The following is an 18,244-nucleotide window of genomic DNA, read 5'->3' on the forward strand; positions in this document are numbered from 1 at the left end:
CTGAATTTTTTTATATACCTTGTGTTTTCTAATCCTGCTAAATTCAAATACAAGTTCTAGGGGCTCCTAGAGATTTCTTAGTTTTTTCTCTGTAGATGATCATTTCATCTACATATGAAGATCTTACTTCTACCTTGCCAATCCTGTGCTGTTTCTTTTTATTGCCAGACTATTTTGGTTTGGGCCTATATTTCAAAGTTTAATGGACAGATGAAGAGTAGGCATATCTGCCCTTGTTCCCCACCTTAGGGGGAAAGCATTGTACCTTTTCCATTCATATAAGGTGTTTTTGCGGGAAGTATGGAGTACATGTCTTTTATCTGTTGAGAAGGTTCTGTTCTACTTCTAGTCTCCTCATAGCTTTTACCATAAACAGCTGTAGAATTTAGTCCAATTCTTTTTCTGCAATTACTGACAGGATCATATGGCTTTTTCCTTTCCTTTGTTAAAATGATGACTTAAGGGGGTGGATCTTCCAATGCTGAACCAACACTGCCATCCCTATAATAAAACCACTTACTACATATTGCCAGATCTGACTTCTAATAGTTTGTTTTGTTAAACAAATTTTTATCTATGTTCATACTTTTTTCTTCTATTATCTTTATCCAGCTTTAGTATTAGCACAATGTTGATTTCCTAAAATGAGGGGAGAAGTGTTCCTTCTCTTTTCTGCTTTAAATATTTGATATAATTTATTAGTTAAAATGTATATGAGCCTGTTATTGTCATATAGGTAGGTTTTCAGCTAGGAATATACTTTCTTTAATAGGTGCTATTCAAATTTTATATTTCCTCCAGAGTCAGTTTCATTAAATTGTCTTCCAAGGTACTTCATAGAAGTTGTCAAATTTATTTCAAAGAAGATTTTTGTAATATGCTTTCTATATCCTTTTAAATTCTGTAAAATCTGCGGTAATGTCCTCTAAATCTTGATAATGTAATTTAAATATATATATATATATATAATTGACATTATGTAATAGGAAGAAAAGGTCTAAAGGAGTAGGGGAAGTGGGAGGGATAGAGGAAAGGAAAGAAGGGAAAAGAAAAAATATGAGAAAAGGAAAAAAAACGGAAACAAAGTTTTTGTAAATAGGGAAGGGTAGACAGGGTGGAGGGTAGGGGAATGGGGATAAAATAAGAACCAAGATTAGTCATGTAAAGGTACAAGATCCCAAAGATGAATATAACTATTTTATACCTAAAATGTACCAATAAACTTAATGAGAAAAAATAATAAAAGTACAAGCTCTATAAGCTTCGATACCAAGTCTATATTGTTAATTTTTCCTGTCAAGGAAGTAGCAAGCAGTAATCCTTCCACAAATATTAATAGACAAAAATTGTACTTGTTCTAATACTATCATGTCATAATACTACCTATGCACACATAATATTGCTTTTCTGAAAATATAATTAACAATACTTTGGCAATTCAGTGAAACTATCTTGTTGTACACAAAGCAAAATCTAAAGTGTCACTAACCATCACAATCCAAGAAATAAATAAGTAAAAATGATAAGTCCTAATTATGCCTGTAAGTTAAAAAAAAATTTTAACAAATATTTAATCAGCACTATGCTTTGCTCTCTAAGGCTGTTCATGTCCTCCTAAGAAGTTGTATGGAAGACAGGTTCAAAGAACTTTTGAAAATCATTATTGTTGTCACTAGCAGGAAAAATAAAGACGAAAGCTGATTTACCTGTATTTTTATATCATGTGTGTGTGTGTTTTAAGTTATTAGGAGCTACCGTAGAGCTGAACATTCTGAAATAGCATGAAGCTATTTTTTACCCAAATGGTACGAAATGGAGGGAAAAAAACCCAATTTATTCAAGAAACACTATCTCTTTAATTGTTCTGATATGTCCATAGCTGCTCATTCCTAGGTTCTTTTTCTTGATCTTCCTCTCTTTCTGTCCTTTAAATACTGGAGGCCTTTGCCTACAGTCTCAACTCTTTCCCCACTATACTGATTATCTTCAGTGAACCCATCCAGTTGTTTGGCTAAATAACAGCATTTGCTGATGAGGGTCACATTTCTATTTCCAGGTATAATCACTGCACTTAATTCAAAATCTGCATATCCAACTGCCTACTCAAGGCTTCTCTCTGCTACCAAACACATACTTCCAAAATACAGTACTGTTGCCAAAGACAAATACTTGATTTACTGTACCAAACTTACTGATCCTACCACTACTCTTCATGTACTTGTTATCTGAAAAAAAACAAACAGCATTATCCTTCATAAAATTACTCAGGCCCAAAACTTTGGGTTTATAGTTAATCTTACACTAATGTAATACACCAATGGATCCTGACAACTTTTCTTTTACAGTATATTCAACCTTTCTGACCACTATTTCTCGGGTCACCCAACTGTTCACTGACTTCTGTGAAAGCTCTGTAACTAGATACCCAGGTTGACTCTTGTCTTAAAAAGCTCATTCATCTTGATTCAGAGTAATCCTTTAAAAACATTAATGAGATCATCAAACTTCCCAGCTCTCAACCTGAGCAGCTTCCTATCAAATTTAGCATCAAATTCAAATATGTACACATCATGACCTCTAAGGCCCTATGTGATCTAGCCTGAGATGCTCCTGAGATATTTCCTCCCATTCTCTCATTCACAAAATCATCCCAGACACAGAAGATTATCTGCAGACTTTGCACATGCAAAGCACAAAAGTCTCTTAGGATCTTCAGCTATCCTTGACACTGGACCCTTGAATCTGGACCACAGTATCTGGATAACTGCAGAGTTTGCTTCTTCACTTTATGCAGATATTTTACTAAAGATTCCTTCTTTTATCATTCTAGCTAAAACAGAATATTGTTTCAGGCACTATTTCACTTATTTTTCTTCATACGATTTAAAACTGATGAACACAACATAACATAATTTTTTTTTCCACTTCTTGTACTAGTTTCACGAGGGCAGGGAAATTGTATTTTATTCACTGTATCCCCAAAACTATGAAAGACCTAAAGTACAGTAAATAATTAGTAGTTCCTGAAAAACTGAATAAATTCAAGAAATAAAGTTCTAGATATGTATCATCCACATGCATAGATGAATTCAAGATATTATTTACATGTATCATACCTACACTAAAAATAAATTTAGAATTATCAAACTACTTTCCAAATACTACCTACACTAAAAGTAAATTTAGAATTATCAAACTACTTTCCAAATATTTTCCAAATCTCAAAGGAATCTAGGTCTACAGAAAATTACAAAATTCATCACTGTTTATGATAAAAAAGTATAAAAATACATAGAATTCATCAATACAATCTTTCCACAAAGAAATTTTAGTTATATAATTCAGAAAAATTTTCCAAAAATATAAAATAATGGTTGGTTTTCCAAGAAGATAACCAAAATACCGTATCTCATTCCCAACACTTGTTGAGATAAAAGATTAAAAAGCAAAAAGGCACTTACCTCCCTTTTTCTACCAGGAATAAGACATCCAATTTTTCCCCATTTTGAATCATTGTGCTGGTTGCTGGAGGGATAAGACATAACCACAGATTTTAAATGTTACACAAAAGAAACAGAAAGACACAATTACTACTACTACTTAGCCAAAAGCTGAGGCATAAGCTATTATAATTTGATATAAAAGCTACTATTGTGTGAACAATATAGAATTATATCTCAAAGGGGCTTGAAAACCACATCTTACTTAGCTCTTGCAGTCGTCTTAAGTGCATTCTATCTTCTTGAGCTTCTTGCATTTGAAGGCAAAAATGTAAACTAGATTTATCCAGAGCAAACCAGCCTTTTCTCCACTGATCCAGGGCATGGCAGTCTTTGTAGAACAGTTGACCAATCAAATCATAATCGGTTTCTGTTAGGTTTTCAGCAACAAAGGGAACAAAATGCTGTTAAAACAAATACAGAAAAGTAATAAAGACAGTGAAAACAGGAAACTCCTTCCCTATCTACAGATATGAGGGAAGTTAAAAAAATCATTCTACTTTTTCTATTTTAAAGATTCATAAGTAACTCAAAACTCAATTTTATTTAAACTTGTATCTGTCTTAAAAGTGAACAGCTAAAATTCATTTTCAAATAGCAGTATCTTAAACCAATCTTTCTTGCTATATACAGAGTTGAAAGAGGGAGACATTTTCTTTGTTAATTTGTGGCATTTTTCAAAATGTCAATTTCCCATACTTTGGTCCATTCATATCTTCTACTGAATCTGTCCCTTTTCTCTTTGTGTATATCAAGAATAAAATATCTACCTATAAAAAAGACATACAAAGAAATGACTTCACAATATTAAAAATATCTTAATCATCAAAAACATGGTCTTAGATTTATGAGAATAATTTCTTGTCTGCTTCAGGTACTGGGCAGATGGCTTTTAACCCCCTTTGACTATAGTCTTTGACAATCTATTGAAGTATGGACCTTATTCCCTGAATCCTGTTTAAAATTTCCTGGACTCCTGAAGCTCAACTACAGACCCCAAGTTAACAATCTTTTCTTGACTTACACAATATAATATTTAAATACCTTGGCTATAGTCTCTGTCCATTTTCTTTGAGCTTGAGATGTTTCAGCTCCAAATAAAAACACACGCTCTGAGGGTAAGTAGATCTCAAAGATAAAAACAGGCCTACAGCATGCACAAATAAAAAGAGACCATAAGTTATGCTTGGCTCTTATGAGAACAACACAAATGTCAAGGTTTTAATTAAATTCCTTTTTAAAATGGGATGTTTAAAAAGTCAACCTATTCATGATATTATTGTTTTGTATTTTATTTAAATGACCTAAATGGAACATACTGAGTCAGACAAAAGGAACATTTTTCTAATTAATCACTCTGTAGCATGTCTTTGTTAATGTCTTGGACACTCATCAGTTGACTGGCTTGACACAGGCTCTCCTCGGTGCCAAATCCCCCCTCAGACAACTCCTTGCATTGCTCTAAATGCTCAAAAAACTGACCAACCTGTTCTTAACTCTGTTCTTATCTCACTTCACAGATTGTCTATCCTCATTTCATCTGATGACACAATTTCACTACAAAGCAAGTCATCTCAATTAGTATATCGGTCATTATTGTTCGGTATTACCTAATGTAATACTGATATATACAGGGCATATATTAGTATCACAACATAATGTAATAATCTAATTATTTAATAATGACAATGTAGTTCACATGGTTGTATGTAACTAACATCTCTAAAAAATCTCTTCCCTCATATAAAAATTTATGAAAATACTGTGCTACTACAAAACTTTTGGTTTAGGGTTGGGGGTATAGCTCAGTGGCAGACTCTGTGCTTAACATCTGCAAAGCCCTGGGTTCCATCCCCGGCACTGGAACACAAAAGAACAAACAAAAACTTTTGGTTTAGATTTTTCTTCAATTTTTATTTTTTATTAGTACATGTTTACACTACCTAATGATTATATCCTCACAGGGAGTTGGGACATATACATAACCCAACTCAATTGTTTTCTTCATCCCCTTCCACTATCTTCCCTCCAGCTCCCTCCTTTTCTAGGTCCCTTTTCCTCTTATGAAAGATCTATCTCCCTATTTCCAATTATCTTTTAATTTGCTCGATTTATACTTTGGGTTTTGATGTAAGAGAAATCATGCAATTTTTAAGCTTGTGTGTCTAATTTATTTCACTTAACATTATGTCTCAAGGTGTATACATCTTCCTACAAATCTTTATGGCAGAGTAGTACTCCACGGTGTATAAATACCACATTTTCTTTATTGCATTCACCTCTTGATGGACATAGAGGCTGCTTCCAAGATTTTTCTATTATGAATTGTGCTGTTATAAACATGAGTATTCATATATGATTGTAATATGATGTCTTTAAGTCTTTTGGCAAGATACCTAGGAGGGGAATATCTGGATCAAATGGAATTTCTACTTTTAGCTTTTTGAGGAATTGCCATATTGATTTCCATAATGGTTGTAGTTGTTTACATTTCCACCAAGATCATAGAAGGGTTCCTTCTTCCCTGCAGCCTCATCAGTTTTTGTTATTATTTGATTTTTTGATGATGACCATTCTTTCTGGGGTAAGACAGAATCTCAATATTGTTTTAATTTGCATTTCTGTAATGGCCAGAGACAGTGAACATTTTTTCATATATTTATTGGCCATCTGTACTTTTCTGAGAAATGTCTATTCATTTCAGTGTCCATTTAGATTTTAATACTTATAGTGTTTAATTATATTGCAAAACATAGGAAACTTTTCATATCAGGCCTTACATGTTGTTTCTAAAAATCTTCACAGAAATTCATTTAAACTCTCAAACGTATTACATAAATAACATTTAATCCTTTAATTGCAACTTCTTCAGACTATCAAAACATAAAAGTAGATCTTTAAGAAATTTAGCATTGAATATGCTATTGAATATATTCAATTTTTTAAATCTAATGTGAGTAGGTCATCACTGAATATTTTTTCTCATATGTTTTCTCATCATAACACTCATTAACCAAACACATACATTTTGCCATTAGTCCATTACTTAAAATAATGCCTGAATTATAAAAGTCAAAGTGCTACAGTAAGTACTGGAACATAATAAATTTACTTAGAATGACAGGCAGACACGCTGCCTTTCATTACCTAGTATATTTTAATTCACTACCTTTTATGGACTTCTCTAAGGAATGTTTAGACAGTGTAAAATGAATAGGCTTCAAGATACCATTAAATCCTTTTACAGAGAAAAACTGAAGACCTGGAATGTTAACAAAATCCTTTTTACTTGGTATGATAATTGTCTGCAAATACTTTTTGACTCTTAGCTGTTTAATGGTAGACCTACCCAGTATTTAAATAGAAGTCTTCTTTGTGTATAGCCAGGCAGATAACTTCACTGATGTTAATGGTGCCATTAGGTGTTGTAGACTTATCATTTTCGTAGTAACTCAAGAAGCCTCCTTCCAAAATACACCACTTTTTATTTGTCTCTATAAATTAAAGCAAACCCAAAACTTTTAAAAAATTGAACAACAACCTAAATCTACTTTTTAAAAAAATACATGGTTTAAATGTTGACTAGATTCAAACAAATAAATTTCCAATTTTGGTTAAAGAGCATGACATTGATGCATAGAATATAAAGTTGTCATACTTTCTGGTCTCAAAAAAATTATAATCTAATAGCAAGGAATGTACCAGAGAGAAGTGACAACTGATAAACACAGAAGTAGGCAGATCCATAAAATAGTTGTTGCAAAATAATTCTAAAGCTTTAAAGACTGATGACTGTAGAGAGTTACAAAGAGGAGAAAAAAATGTAGCATAAAAAGTAAAACTATACCTACTAGGGGCCGGGGATTTAGCTCAGTGGTTCTGCTGCCTGCTTTGCAAGTGCAATGTCCCAAGTTTGATCCCCAGTACCAAAAAAAAAAAAAAAAAACCAAAAAAAACTATACCTACTAATTAAGTAGGGATGCAAAGGAAGAAACAGTCAAGACTTGCAGTGTTTTCATGTTTTATTTAGGGCATATAAAATGCATCCGGCATAGGGTCACCACATTATAGCATGCAGGCCAAATCAGACCATCATCTGTTTTTGTAAATCAAGTTTTATTGGAACACAGTCACACACATTTGTTCGTGGATTGTCTAAGACTACTTTGTCACTGTAAGAGCATAGCTGAGCTGGCCCACAAAATCTAAACTTTACAACAGGTCCTTTTAAGAGAACTTTGCTGATTCTTGATTTGATAGGTGATGGCAAAGGTTGAAATGGTTTTAGCAGTGAAATACAATCAGATTTGACTTTTACACATTCTGCTTACTGTGAAAAGTGTATTTGAGAGAATGAAGCCAGAGGCAGGGAGACATGATACAGAAGTGCTGGGGACTGAACTAGAACCTGGCACATGCTAGACAAAGCCACTCTATCACTGAGCTACAGCCCTATCTTCATTAAGTAATATTATGAAGGAAAAATTGCTTGGAATTTTTACTTTCCCTAGATATAAGGAATTATTTTTTTTTTCCTTTTGTTACCGGGAATTGAACTCAGGACATTGCACTTGCAAAGCAGGTGTGGTGCCACTCCACTAAATGCCCGGCCCAGAATTATTTTTGAATTACCACTTCACTATCCTATTTTACAGCTCCAAAAACTAGCATAACTCAAATTGTAAGTTAATGCAAAGAATGGAATTATATAAGCAACATTCAATTTTTAATCTGAAATACACGAGAACTATAAACATTAAGGCCAAGAAATTCTATAGATTAGATATACGAAAAAAAAGCCCACAGATTAGATAATTTCTTAAGTCTGATCACTTTATAGTGGTTATTTTTCTTTGTAAAAAATACACACTTAGCCAGGGATTTAGCCAAGTGGCACCTGCCTTGCAAGCACAAGGTTTTGAATTTGATCCCTGGTACCACAAAACACACACACACACACACACATACACACACACACAGATACCAGGGGTAAAAAGGATCATGTCTGCAACTTACTTTGAGTGACTCTAAATATGAGGGTGCAGAGATAAAAGTATGAGACAAACATATACACAAATATGTATGTGTATATACATGACTGTGTGTATATAAACACATCCACAAAAAAATTAGGATAAAGCAAATATAAATATTAGTAACTGGACTGTCTAAGTAAATGGGTGTTCTTCCCTATACTTGCAGCTTTCTGTACCAAATCAAGTCAAAACAGTAAAAACTTAAAAGAAAAAATAAATTATTTATTGACTTTTAGCACACCATTATAAACTTAAGTGGAAGTGGTGTTAAGTAAAAGACAATAAGACAATGTATCACTAGGAGAAACACTCAACAGATAGAAACCCTAAGTGTAGAATCGCCATATTCTGAAAAATAGATTGCCAAATGACAAGGAGAATCATAACTAGTAGAAGCAGCCAGCACAAAGAAATCCTGGAAAAGAAATACTGGAAAAGAAAGCTAGTGGAGGTTCACCAGTTTCAAGTGGAAAGTGATGTGTTATTCCAAGACCCTCAAATCCTATAGTAAAACATTGTGAAAGGCCCTAATTTTTAAATAAATAATCATTGTTTATTTCTAAGATATATAAAAAGGACATTGTACTAATCAAAGGTAATTATGAAATAGCTTCAAAACAAGACGGTATGATGATTGGAATAATCTTCATCAAAAACTTTTAAAAATGTACAATATTCAATACACAGACAAACACTGGCACAGGCAAGAGTTCTATCCTGTTCTGTCACCATCGATTTGTAATCCCATGAAAGGGGAGATGTGTTTGGAATGATAACTGTCAGATGGTCCTTTTAGGGGTTGGCATTCAAGGAAGAAGTCACCCTCAAACTGCAGTAATCAGAAAAACCTTTCCAAAACATGCAGCTTTTCAATAGGCCTTTATTACTTGGGAGGCACATTTCTCAAAAAGACATGGATTCAAAGCTATAATTATTTCATAATTCTGAAAAAGAACAGCATGAGGAAAGTCACAGCAAGGGGAAAATGCAGAAACCCTATTTGGCTGGACAATCAGATTACACAGGAAGGCAGGAAATGGGAAACAAGACTGCAGGTTCAAGGCAGAGGCCAGGCCCCCAGAGACTTCAGTGACAAGTGCTGGGGAGTTTGTAACTCTTGCAGTAGACAAGTGGGAGACATTTGAAGGCCTTAAACAAACAGTGCCAAATGAATGATGCATAAAGCAAACATGAATGCAGAACTTAATATGTAAATTCTAAAGGAGAAATAAATGACAAATCTCTTTTTAAAAGGTGCATCCAAACTCATTTTAAATTAGCAATGTGGGCTAGAAGAGATTTAGTCCTTTAGCTCTATAAGCATTTCTTAGCTTTATATTCCTAAGTGAAATGGGCCAAAGGTCAGACAAGGAAGGCAGTTATTACCTCTGAGGACTTAGAATAGCAAAGCTGTGGTAGAAAGTCATGACATTCTTATTGATTTGGGAAGCAACGAGAAGTTTTGGCAAAACTATGTTGGACAACATTGGTCCGCTTAGGCCAATTTAGATGTGCACTCTTGCCTTTAAGAAATGTCAATACCCTCCAGGAAACCCTCTCTGCTGCAGAAGTCTTACTGTTAATCAGCTTCTAGAACTTGTCCAACAATAAACTTAGGGCCACAGAATGGGTAGCTGTCAGGTCTCAGCAGTTTGACAGGAGCTTGGTTATGAGATTAAGTAAAGTGGATAAAGTGATCAGAGATGATTTCTATTCAATTTTGATATTTAGAGTAGAACAGGAAAGAAAAAATTATAGTATTTACCCAAAAGCAGGTTAACAAGTACAGAAGTCACCTTTTTAAATGCTAGGATAGAAGGGCATGAATTCTCTACATGGGCACCTTGTCAGCTACATCTGTAGGAAAACACCTACACACAAAAACTAACTGGAAGCCAGAAGTAGCTGCATTTACATGTAATCCCTCCACTGTCCCTTCTGCTTGGTATTATGATACTACCCATTTATTTATGTGGTATATACCCTTGTACACATTTTATATATCTTAACTCACTGATTCCTCAGAATAATGCTGTTAGGTCAGTTCTATTATTATACCATTTTCATGTACTCTTTCCACAGAAATTTAAGATTTAATTGACTTTCTTAAGGTCACCCAGGTATTTAGCATCCGAGCAGGAGTATAACCCAAGCAGTTGAATTTGGGAAGCTACACTCTTAACCACTGCATGACACGCCTGTGTCTGTTTCACGTTTGAATCACTTAAATCCATTTTTAAAATGTATTGGGTGAAGAAGGAATCAAATCTTCTAATATATAAGTGCACAATAAATCTGCAGTAGATAAAGCAAAACTATTATTTATCAAAACCACAGAGTTGTTTCCTGATGGAGAATTTCCTAACCTGATGAAATTCAGCATCCACTAAAATCACAAATATACATCACGATGCCTTTTCATTTAAATAAATATGTTTCAGCCTTGGAAAAACAGTTTTAAACTATATAACCTAGGTTTTTATAGAACAAAGGGTTTTCAAAAATCTTGAGTGCTAATCTATGAAATTAAATATAAACAAATCAAAACAGAGTTTCTAGTAAACCATATCAACCACTTTCTTTTAAAAACGCAAACACTGTATAAACAAATCAAGGTAAGATACCTAGGGGAAAAATATGGTTGAGGAGGAAAAAAGGAAAAAAAAACTAGGATGCTATTATTCAGCTCTGTACTTAGGCTTACAAGAGCTATCAATCTTTCTTTTCATGAACACTAAACTGAGAAAGAAAAAGGGAAAATAAAAATCAGTCTTCATAACCAAGAGCTAGAACTTGAAATCCTGAAAGGTGAACTGACAATGTGAAGCTCTGTAGCTCTCTGAAGGATGCACGCATTTTATTCCCAGCCTTTGTCTTTGCTTTAATCATTTCACTCTGTGGACTTGCTGACAAGTGCTGATGGAGTGGTTTTGTCCAGGTGCTTGCCTTCCAGAGGCAAAGGTGACAACCACACTATAATCTGTAAATCTTTCCAAATAATTCATTTTTTCCATGGAGCTGGTATGCAATAACAGTAACACCACTGCAGAATCCTGAAAGGAGAAAAGAAACCCAGAACTCGTTTCTTCATAGTTCTTTTCCTCTTTCATTTTTAAGTGGGCTCTTTCTGAACAAAAGATGCTGTGTGTCAGCAATTATATCTTTCATTCAGTGGTCCTCCCTTTTCCATGAGGGAGTTATACTCCTAGACTGTCACTAAATGCCTAAAACTGTAGATAACAGTGTGTGTGTGTCTATTTGTGGGTATATATGTGTATTTCTGAGTATATATGTATATATGGTTCTTTCCTATAAATACAAAGCTATAATAAAATTTAAATCATAAATCAGGTATAATGAGAAATTAACAGTAGTAATAATAAAATAGAACAATTATAAAAACACACTATAATACAAACTTACTCATTGTTTATTTCTGTAATTTTCCATTTAATATTTTCAGGTCTCAGATGACTGCAAGTAATTAAAACCCAAACAAAATCATTAATACTGTCAAAAACAAAACATTAACATGTGACTTGCTCTCTTACCCTTCTAGTAACTGATTTAAAGAAATGGTTACTCATTCAACTAACATTTGCTCTGTCAACACTGTTTTGAACACCAAAGATGTGATCATCCTGGATGAACCAGAGAAAGACAACGCCTGATTGAGAGCTACAGAGTGAAACTGAGCAATGGAATCACTGAAAGAGGAAGAAACAAAGAAATGAAGAAGGAATTATATTCATGTAAGAATTGCCATGATGAAAATATGCAGCATCCTATAAGAGAGAATAGCTGGCAGTTGTAAGACACTTCAGTAGGGTGACAGAGGCCTTGCTGGCTGTGTGGTACTTAGGTGATCCCTAGAGAGTTAAGAATCTACTCAGACAGAGTGCCCCTCTCAGAAGGCAAACAGCAACTACAAAGGTGAAGAGGACATTTCTAGGAAGACAGGAAGCCCGTACATCTAGGTTTGGGCACATACAGAGGAAAGTCAGGAGTTGAAGGGGATAGCAGGAGAAGATCTGCCCAGGTTATCACAACAAACAGGAACGAGAAGCTGCTGGATGAACTTGGGCAACAGAATTACAGGGTCCGATTTACATTGCAAATCAATGTAACGTTTGTAGCAAAGCTAAGGTAGACCCAAGATCCAAGGTGATCAAAGGGCATGCACTACATCACAGAAGGATATGATGGTGAATGGGGCTAGGACGGTGCCAGCAGAGGTTCTCTGAGTTGGAAACTCAAACAGAATTTGTTGATAAATTGCACAGAAGAAGAGAATCAAATATCTTGTTAGAAGATTATTTTCAAATGAAATAATTTCTAAAGTGTTGCACAGCTAAAACTCAGCAACTCACTTTAACATTACTTTTAGAAAATGTTCAAAATGGGAAAACAGCCCCAAGTAAATTACATATACAGTGGGCCCTCTCTATCTGCGGTGCCAAATCCACGTATTTAACCAACCATGGATATAAAAATATTTGGAGAAAAAAATGTATCTGTACTGAGTATGTACAGACATTTTTTATAGTCAGTATTCCCTAACAATATAGTATAACAACCACACAAAATTTCTATTGCATTAGGTAATGTGTGAGGTAACTATTATAAATAAAATTTTTAAAGTATATGGGAAGAGGTACTATAAGTAGTATACCATTTTAAACATTTTATAAGTAGGACTTGAACATCCATAAATCTTGGTGCCCACAAGGGTCCTTAGAATCAATACTCCATAGATAGCAAAAGACAACTGTATAGATGCATCCATTTCTGTTTTTAGTTAAGAACTTTTAACCAAAAATTTTATGGTTGACTTATAAAAGGAAAAAATTAATCATAAATGTTCCAACATCAATTCAGTACTCAGTTTTAAAAATTAGCTTTAAGAAAATATTAAAGCAATCTGATAAGTTTATAAAAATATTTTTTAGTGTAAATAATGCTTAGCATATATACTGCAAACCTTAAGGAAAGAAATTTTGTGTTTCAAATTCCCTACTTGATCTTTGTGTAAATGCAGTAGTTTGAAGAATTAATCTATAAGATATCCTATTACTTAGAAAAAACATAATAGAAACTTGTAAACATTGATGAGTACAATAACTGTTTTATTACATTATTTAAATAATTATAATAGTCAATTCACAGGTTATGAGGGTACTTTTAACCTCCCTTGATCAGTTACACTTTGATTAGTTAAGGAATAAATATTGATAGGAAAAACAGAAGATTTTTTAAAATCTCCATAAAATTTGTCAATTATCAATTAAGCTGAGCAAAGGCAAATAATAAAAATCAATTATTGAAAGAATCAAAAATATCTAAATCCAAGGATAAAAATGTTCTTCCATCCTATTACTTCTTGGCTGTCACTCACAGTATGATCAAGGCCAGAATGTCATAGTAATAATTATAACACTAGTCACGTGTAAAATTCTGCTTCGTGATGACCTCCTTCATTTTTCATATGGAAACTAGCATATCAACTTTCTTACAGAATTTTTATGAGGATTATAATTAATGCAAGCAAATAACCTAAAGCAGTCTCTACCTGACATGTAGTACATACTCACTAAAGGACAGGTGTTGTTTTAGGAAAATTTCATAAAGTACAGTTAATCCTAATGTAATTCTGCTTTGAAATATATATTTTTAAATATAGGTTAAACATATGTAACAGAAAATCTGAAATCCAAAATGTTGCAAAGTCTGAAACTTTTTGAGTGCTAACAAGACATTCAAAAGTATAAAATTTTGGAGCATTTTGGATTTGCAATTTTTGGATTTGGGATGCTCAAGCATTAAATTGTCCATAAATTTCAAAAATGCTAAAAATCTGAGATCTGAGACATCTCTGGTCCCAAGAATTTCCAATAAAGGATACATGATGTGAAAAGAGTTTATACCGAAATAATCACTTTAAATGCACAAGTATGAGGATTAACATTCTAAAGTGAGGTTTCATCCTATTGTCCCTTTGATGAGTAATTCTACTGATTTACATCATCTTAGGAATTAATGTTAGATTGCCAAACCAATAAATGCCCACCATCAATTGGCTTGTATAAGTAATCCCTCTTGTATATTTTTTGTTCCAGTGAGACTAGGCTCATCATATTTTCCTGCCAATATTTCTCAACATAGTTTAAATGTAAATAGCATAAGCAGAAGGCTACATCATACTCATTTTTCTATTCCCAATGCCATGGCCAAACCTGACACAAAGAATAGCATGATAAAGGGATAAATGATCAATAAGCCTCTGCTCGGATAATTTCTTAACAGCTAGAATATGCTGTTAAATCAAAGTGATGACCCTAATTTTTTTTCCATAATTTTTTTGAAACCAGGCTCAGGTTTCCTTTTACTTAAATACACACACACACACGCACACACAAACACCTAACTGGAACAAATTTATTAAGATAACTTAATATTGACTGAATGTATACCAGGTTGAGCATCCCTATTCTGAAAATTCAAACTATAAGACATTTTGAGCACCAATATGATGACCCAAGTAGAAAACTGCACATCATAAAACCGTTTCACATTTAAAATTATTTAAAATATTGTATAATATTACCTTCTGGCTGTCTTTGAGGCATATATAAAATATCAATGATTTCTTATGCTTATACTTGCATCCCATTTTCAAGATTTCCAACTGTGCATAAATATTCCTAAATGCAAAAACGTCTGGAACCCAAAATCCAAAACCCCACACCCCCACGTGCTTCAGACAAGTAAGGCTCAACCTATGATAAAAACTTGCCAGTTCTTCCTATTCAGGCTTATTTATATTGTCTAACTGGTAGGGAAGAGACTGAGTTCTAAGTTTCTTGTTTGTCTGTTTAGTTGTTTTGGAGTAATATGCGAAAGCAGTAACAGATTTGTTTGGCTCACAATGTAGATTTCAGTGAATTCTGCCCAGAATTCACTCAGCATTCTAACCCAGCACTAAGTCCTTGCTGCAGCACGTGAAAGAATATCTACACCTACAAGCATTTAATTTATAGATGTTCAAAAAATATCTCTCTATTGCTAGACCACATCTAATATCTTAAGGGACAAAAATCAAAATTTAAACCTCTTATTTTAATAATGAAATAAAGTTTTATCTGGAAGAATATCTAAGAGGGGCAGAAAAGATACCTTCAAGTAGTTTCTTCTCTGAAGATACTTTAGAAGCAGAAGCAGGAGCTTGATACAAGAAGTCATAGAGGAATGTGGCCTGGGCAGGCTCTTGACTTAGCCTAGTGTCAGAATGAATATCATGTTGAGGGAAATCTAGAAAAATTAATGAAATAATACAATATGTAAATAATTATTCCTTTATGAGTATGTAGGTGATTTTTAAACTAGAAGAAAAATGACTTCAAATTTACCACTGAATATAGAGATTTGTTTTACTTTGCATAAAATTTGCAAATAAGAACCGAAGTCATACTTATTATTCATGTATGAAAATCGGATTTAATTTTGGTGGAAATGATTATATAGGATTAACAATTTTAGTCTTCCATTTATAAAATTAAGGAAATATAAAAGATGTATTTCCTGAACTTTTTCTTGAAATGACATAAAAATATTTTGGTAATTATATTTTTCTTCATTCTGATGATTTTAGTTGAGAAACAAAAAGATTGTGCTTTAGTCCTTTTAGGGCCCTATGAGAAGACAGCAGGATAGCAGCAGTGCTAGGGACAAACCTGAGAACTTGTTATGGTACAGAAATTCCATCTGCAGACTCTGTCCAGCTTTCTTGGCCAACAGATAGGGAGTGCTGTGCACAGGGTCTCCAGTGGCACACATGACATCTGCGCCACTGAAGAGCAAAGCCATTGTTTCCAGCACATCTGGTTTCACTACAGCAGCACACAGAGCCTAGTCGTTAACAAAAAATATACCTTTTAAGGAAAGGAAATATGATTCAACGTAGGAAAAGGATGGAAGTCTGACAATTCATTTATGAGATGGAGCTTGCTTTCCTTTTTTCCTAAGAAGGCTTTTAATAACCATGCTCTGAGGTAGGCAGTAGGCACAAAAGGTATGGATCTCAATTACAACCCAAACCTCCCACCCTCCATTCACTGCTTTACTATGATGTTCTCCTTTCAAACTTTCCAATCCATCGTAACTGTTTTGAAAGATACTTTTTATGTTTAAATGCTGTGATTAATGGCTGATGCTAATAAAAATTTAAAACACCGTAAATGTAATAGTGAAGTATACACAGAATGTTTTGCATGTGAATGATGTTAATATATTTTCCAACCTCATCAGAAGGCGGAGAATTTTAAATTATCATTGTGCTTGGGCAATGTGAAAGATATGTCTAAAGTATCTTTCCTTTAGGGACAAGGAACGGGAAGAGGAACAGTAAGCAAGAGGCAATGAAGCAACATTACTGACTTACATTATACAGCATCCTTGTACAAACATCAAAAAAGAGACTTGAAATTTTTTTTTTCTTAGAATAAGCTGCCTCTATACCTTTTCCATGCTATTTAGGGCAGTTCTCAGCCTGCACTTTATTATCTTTCACACATGAAGATGGTCACATTCCGACTCCACCTGAATGTTCAGCTTCAGACTCACTGCATTACTTTCTTCTAGACAAACTACACATGGACAGATTGGTGGTGATTCTGCCCTCTGCGACACTGCCTGAATCAATGGCAGGAGCTGTTCCCAAGGGGAACTCAAAGGATATATCCAAGAAGTCCCAGGATATACTCATGGTTCCTGCCCTGAGGGTCAAATGGTAAGAAAGAACTTATCTTTTCAAACCTGGCCTGGCTCACCTCTGGAATTTCCTTCACCTCAGAATTAAGAAGCCTGAATTCTTACAACTGATCTTGTAATAATTTGTCAGGGCTCTTATGCAAATTCTCTCTCTCTCTCTCTCTCTCTCTCTCTCTCTCTCTCTCTCTCTCTGGGTCTTAGATTTTCTTCATGTATAGGTGTGGGAAAAAAAAAACTATACATTCCATTCTGATTGTCTCTAGCACCTCCTCAGTTTACGTTTCTGCTCATTCCCTTTCTCATTACCCTATTCTTTTCCTTCACAGCACACTATCCTGGCTATTGTGTATTTAGTGGAATCTAGCTGTTACCACCAGTCTTAATTGACTGTCATTCCCAGAAATAAAAGAACCAAATCTACTTGTTAACACTATTGTATCTCTAGCAACAAAAAGAGGATTCGGTAATTACCAAGTGTACAAAAATAACTGCATAAATGATTTTTGTGAAAATTACTCACTGACACTAACATGATAGTTTTAATATGTCCATTGTAGATGTAAGTTCTAATAAGTAAACTTCTCGAAAATATTCAGGAGGGATGCACTTGTTAGTACTTAATCTAAAACTTATCTAATGGCTTCATTCATGGAAACTGCATGGTGTGAGAGACAGGACATCACCTGAGGACATCAATAACTGCTCACAAACAAGATTCGCCTTACTGTGCAATGGGAGAATGAATTGGGGGGAACATACTGCTGTGTTAAACTCACAAATGCCTTCCAAAACCTACAATTTACTCTCTCTATACTTAGTTTATGGACCTCTGATATACAGAATTACACTAAGCATAATCCTAGGTTTATAATACCTTATTATCCTATGAATATCGGGTATAAGTGGTTGGTTAGCTTAATGATACAACTAGTCTTATGAAAA

At 34.1% G+C, this 18,244-nt stretch overlaps 1 protein-coding gene across 3 annotated transcripts in view; it reads right to left on the bottom strand.

Moving 5' to 3' along the window:
* Nucleotides 1–18,244, bottom strand: part of Arap2 (ArfGAP with RhoGAP domain, ankyrin repeat and PH domain 2) — a 177,754-nt gene that overhangs the window by 83,156 nt on the left and 76,354 nt on the right. For all 3 annotated transcript variants that reach the window (XM_004867672.4, XM_087187437.1, XM_004867671.4), the window contains exons 14-19: nt 16,267–16,441; nt 15,710–15,844; nt 6,850–6,994; nt 4,545–4,647; nt 3,706–3,904; nt 3,462–3,525 (exon numbers count right to left, since the gene is read on the bottom strand). In XM_004867672.4, coding sequence (XP_004867729.1) covers nt 3,462–3,525; nt 3,706–3,904; nt 4,545–4,647; nt 6,850–6,994; nt 15,710–15,844; nt 16,267–16,441 — 821 coding nt within the window. The remainder of the gene's footprint in view (nt 1–3,461; nt 3,526–3,705; nt 3,905–4,544; nt 4,648–6,849; nt 6,995–15,709; nt 15,845–16,266; nt 16,442–18,244) is intronic.

The sequence above is a fragment of the Heterocephalus glaber genome, unplaced genomic scaffold, assembly GCF_053883595.1.
Source record: "Heterocephalus glaber isolate CG9 unplaced genomic scaffold, H.glaber_assembly_v1.0 deba00001509, whole genome shotgun sequence".
Taxonomy (NCBI): Eukaryota; Metazoa; Chordata; class Mammalia; order Rodentia; family Bathyergidae; genus Heterocephalus; species Heterocephalus glaber.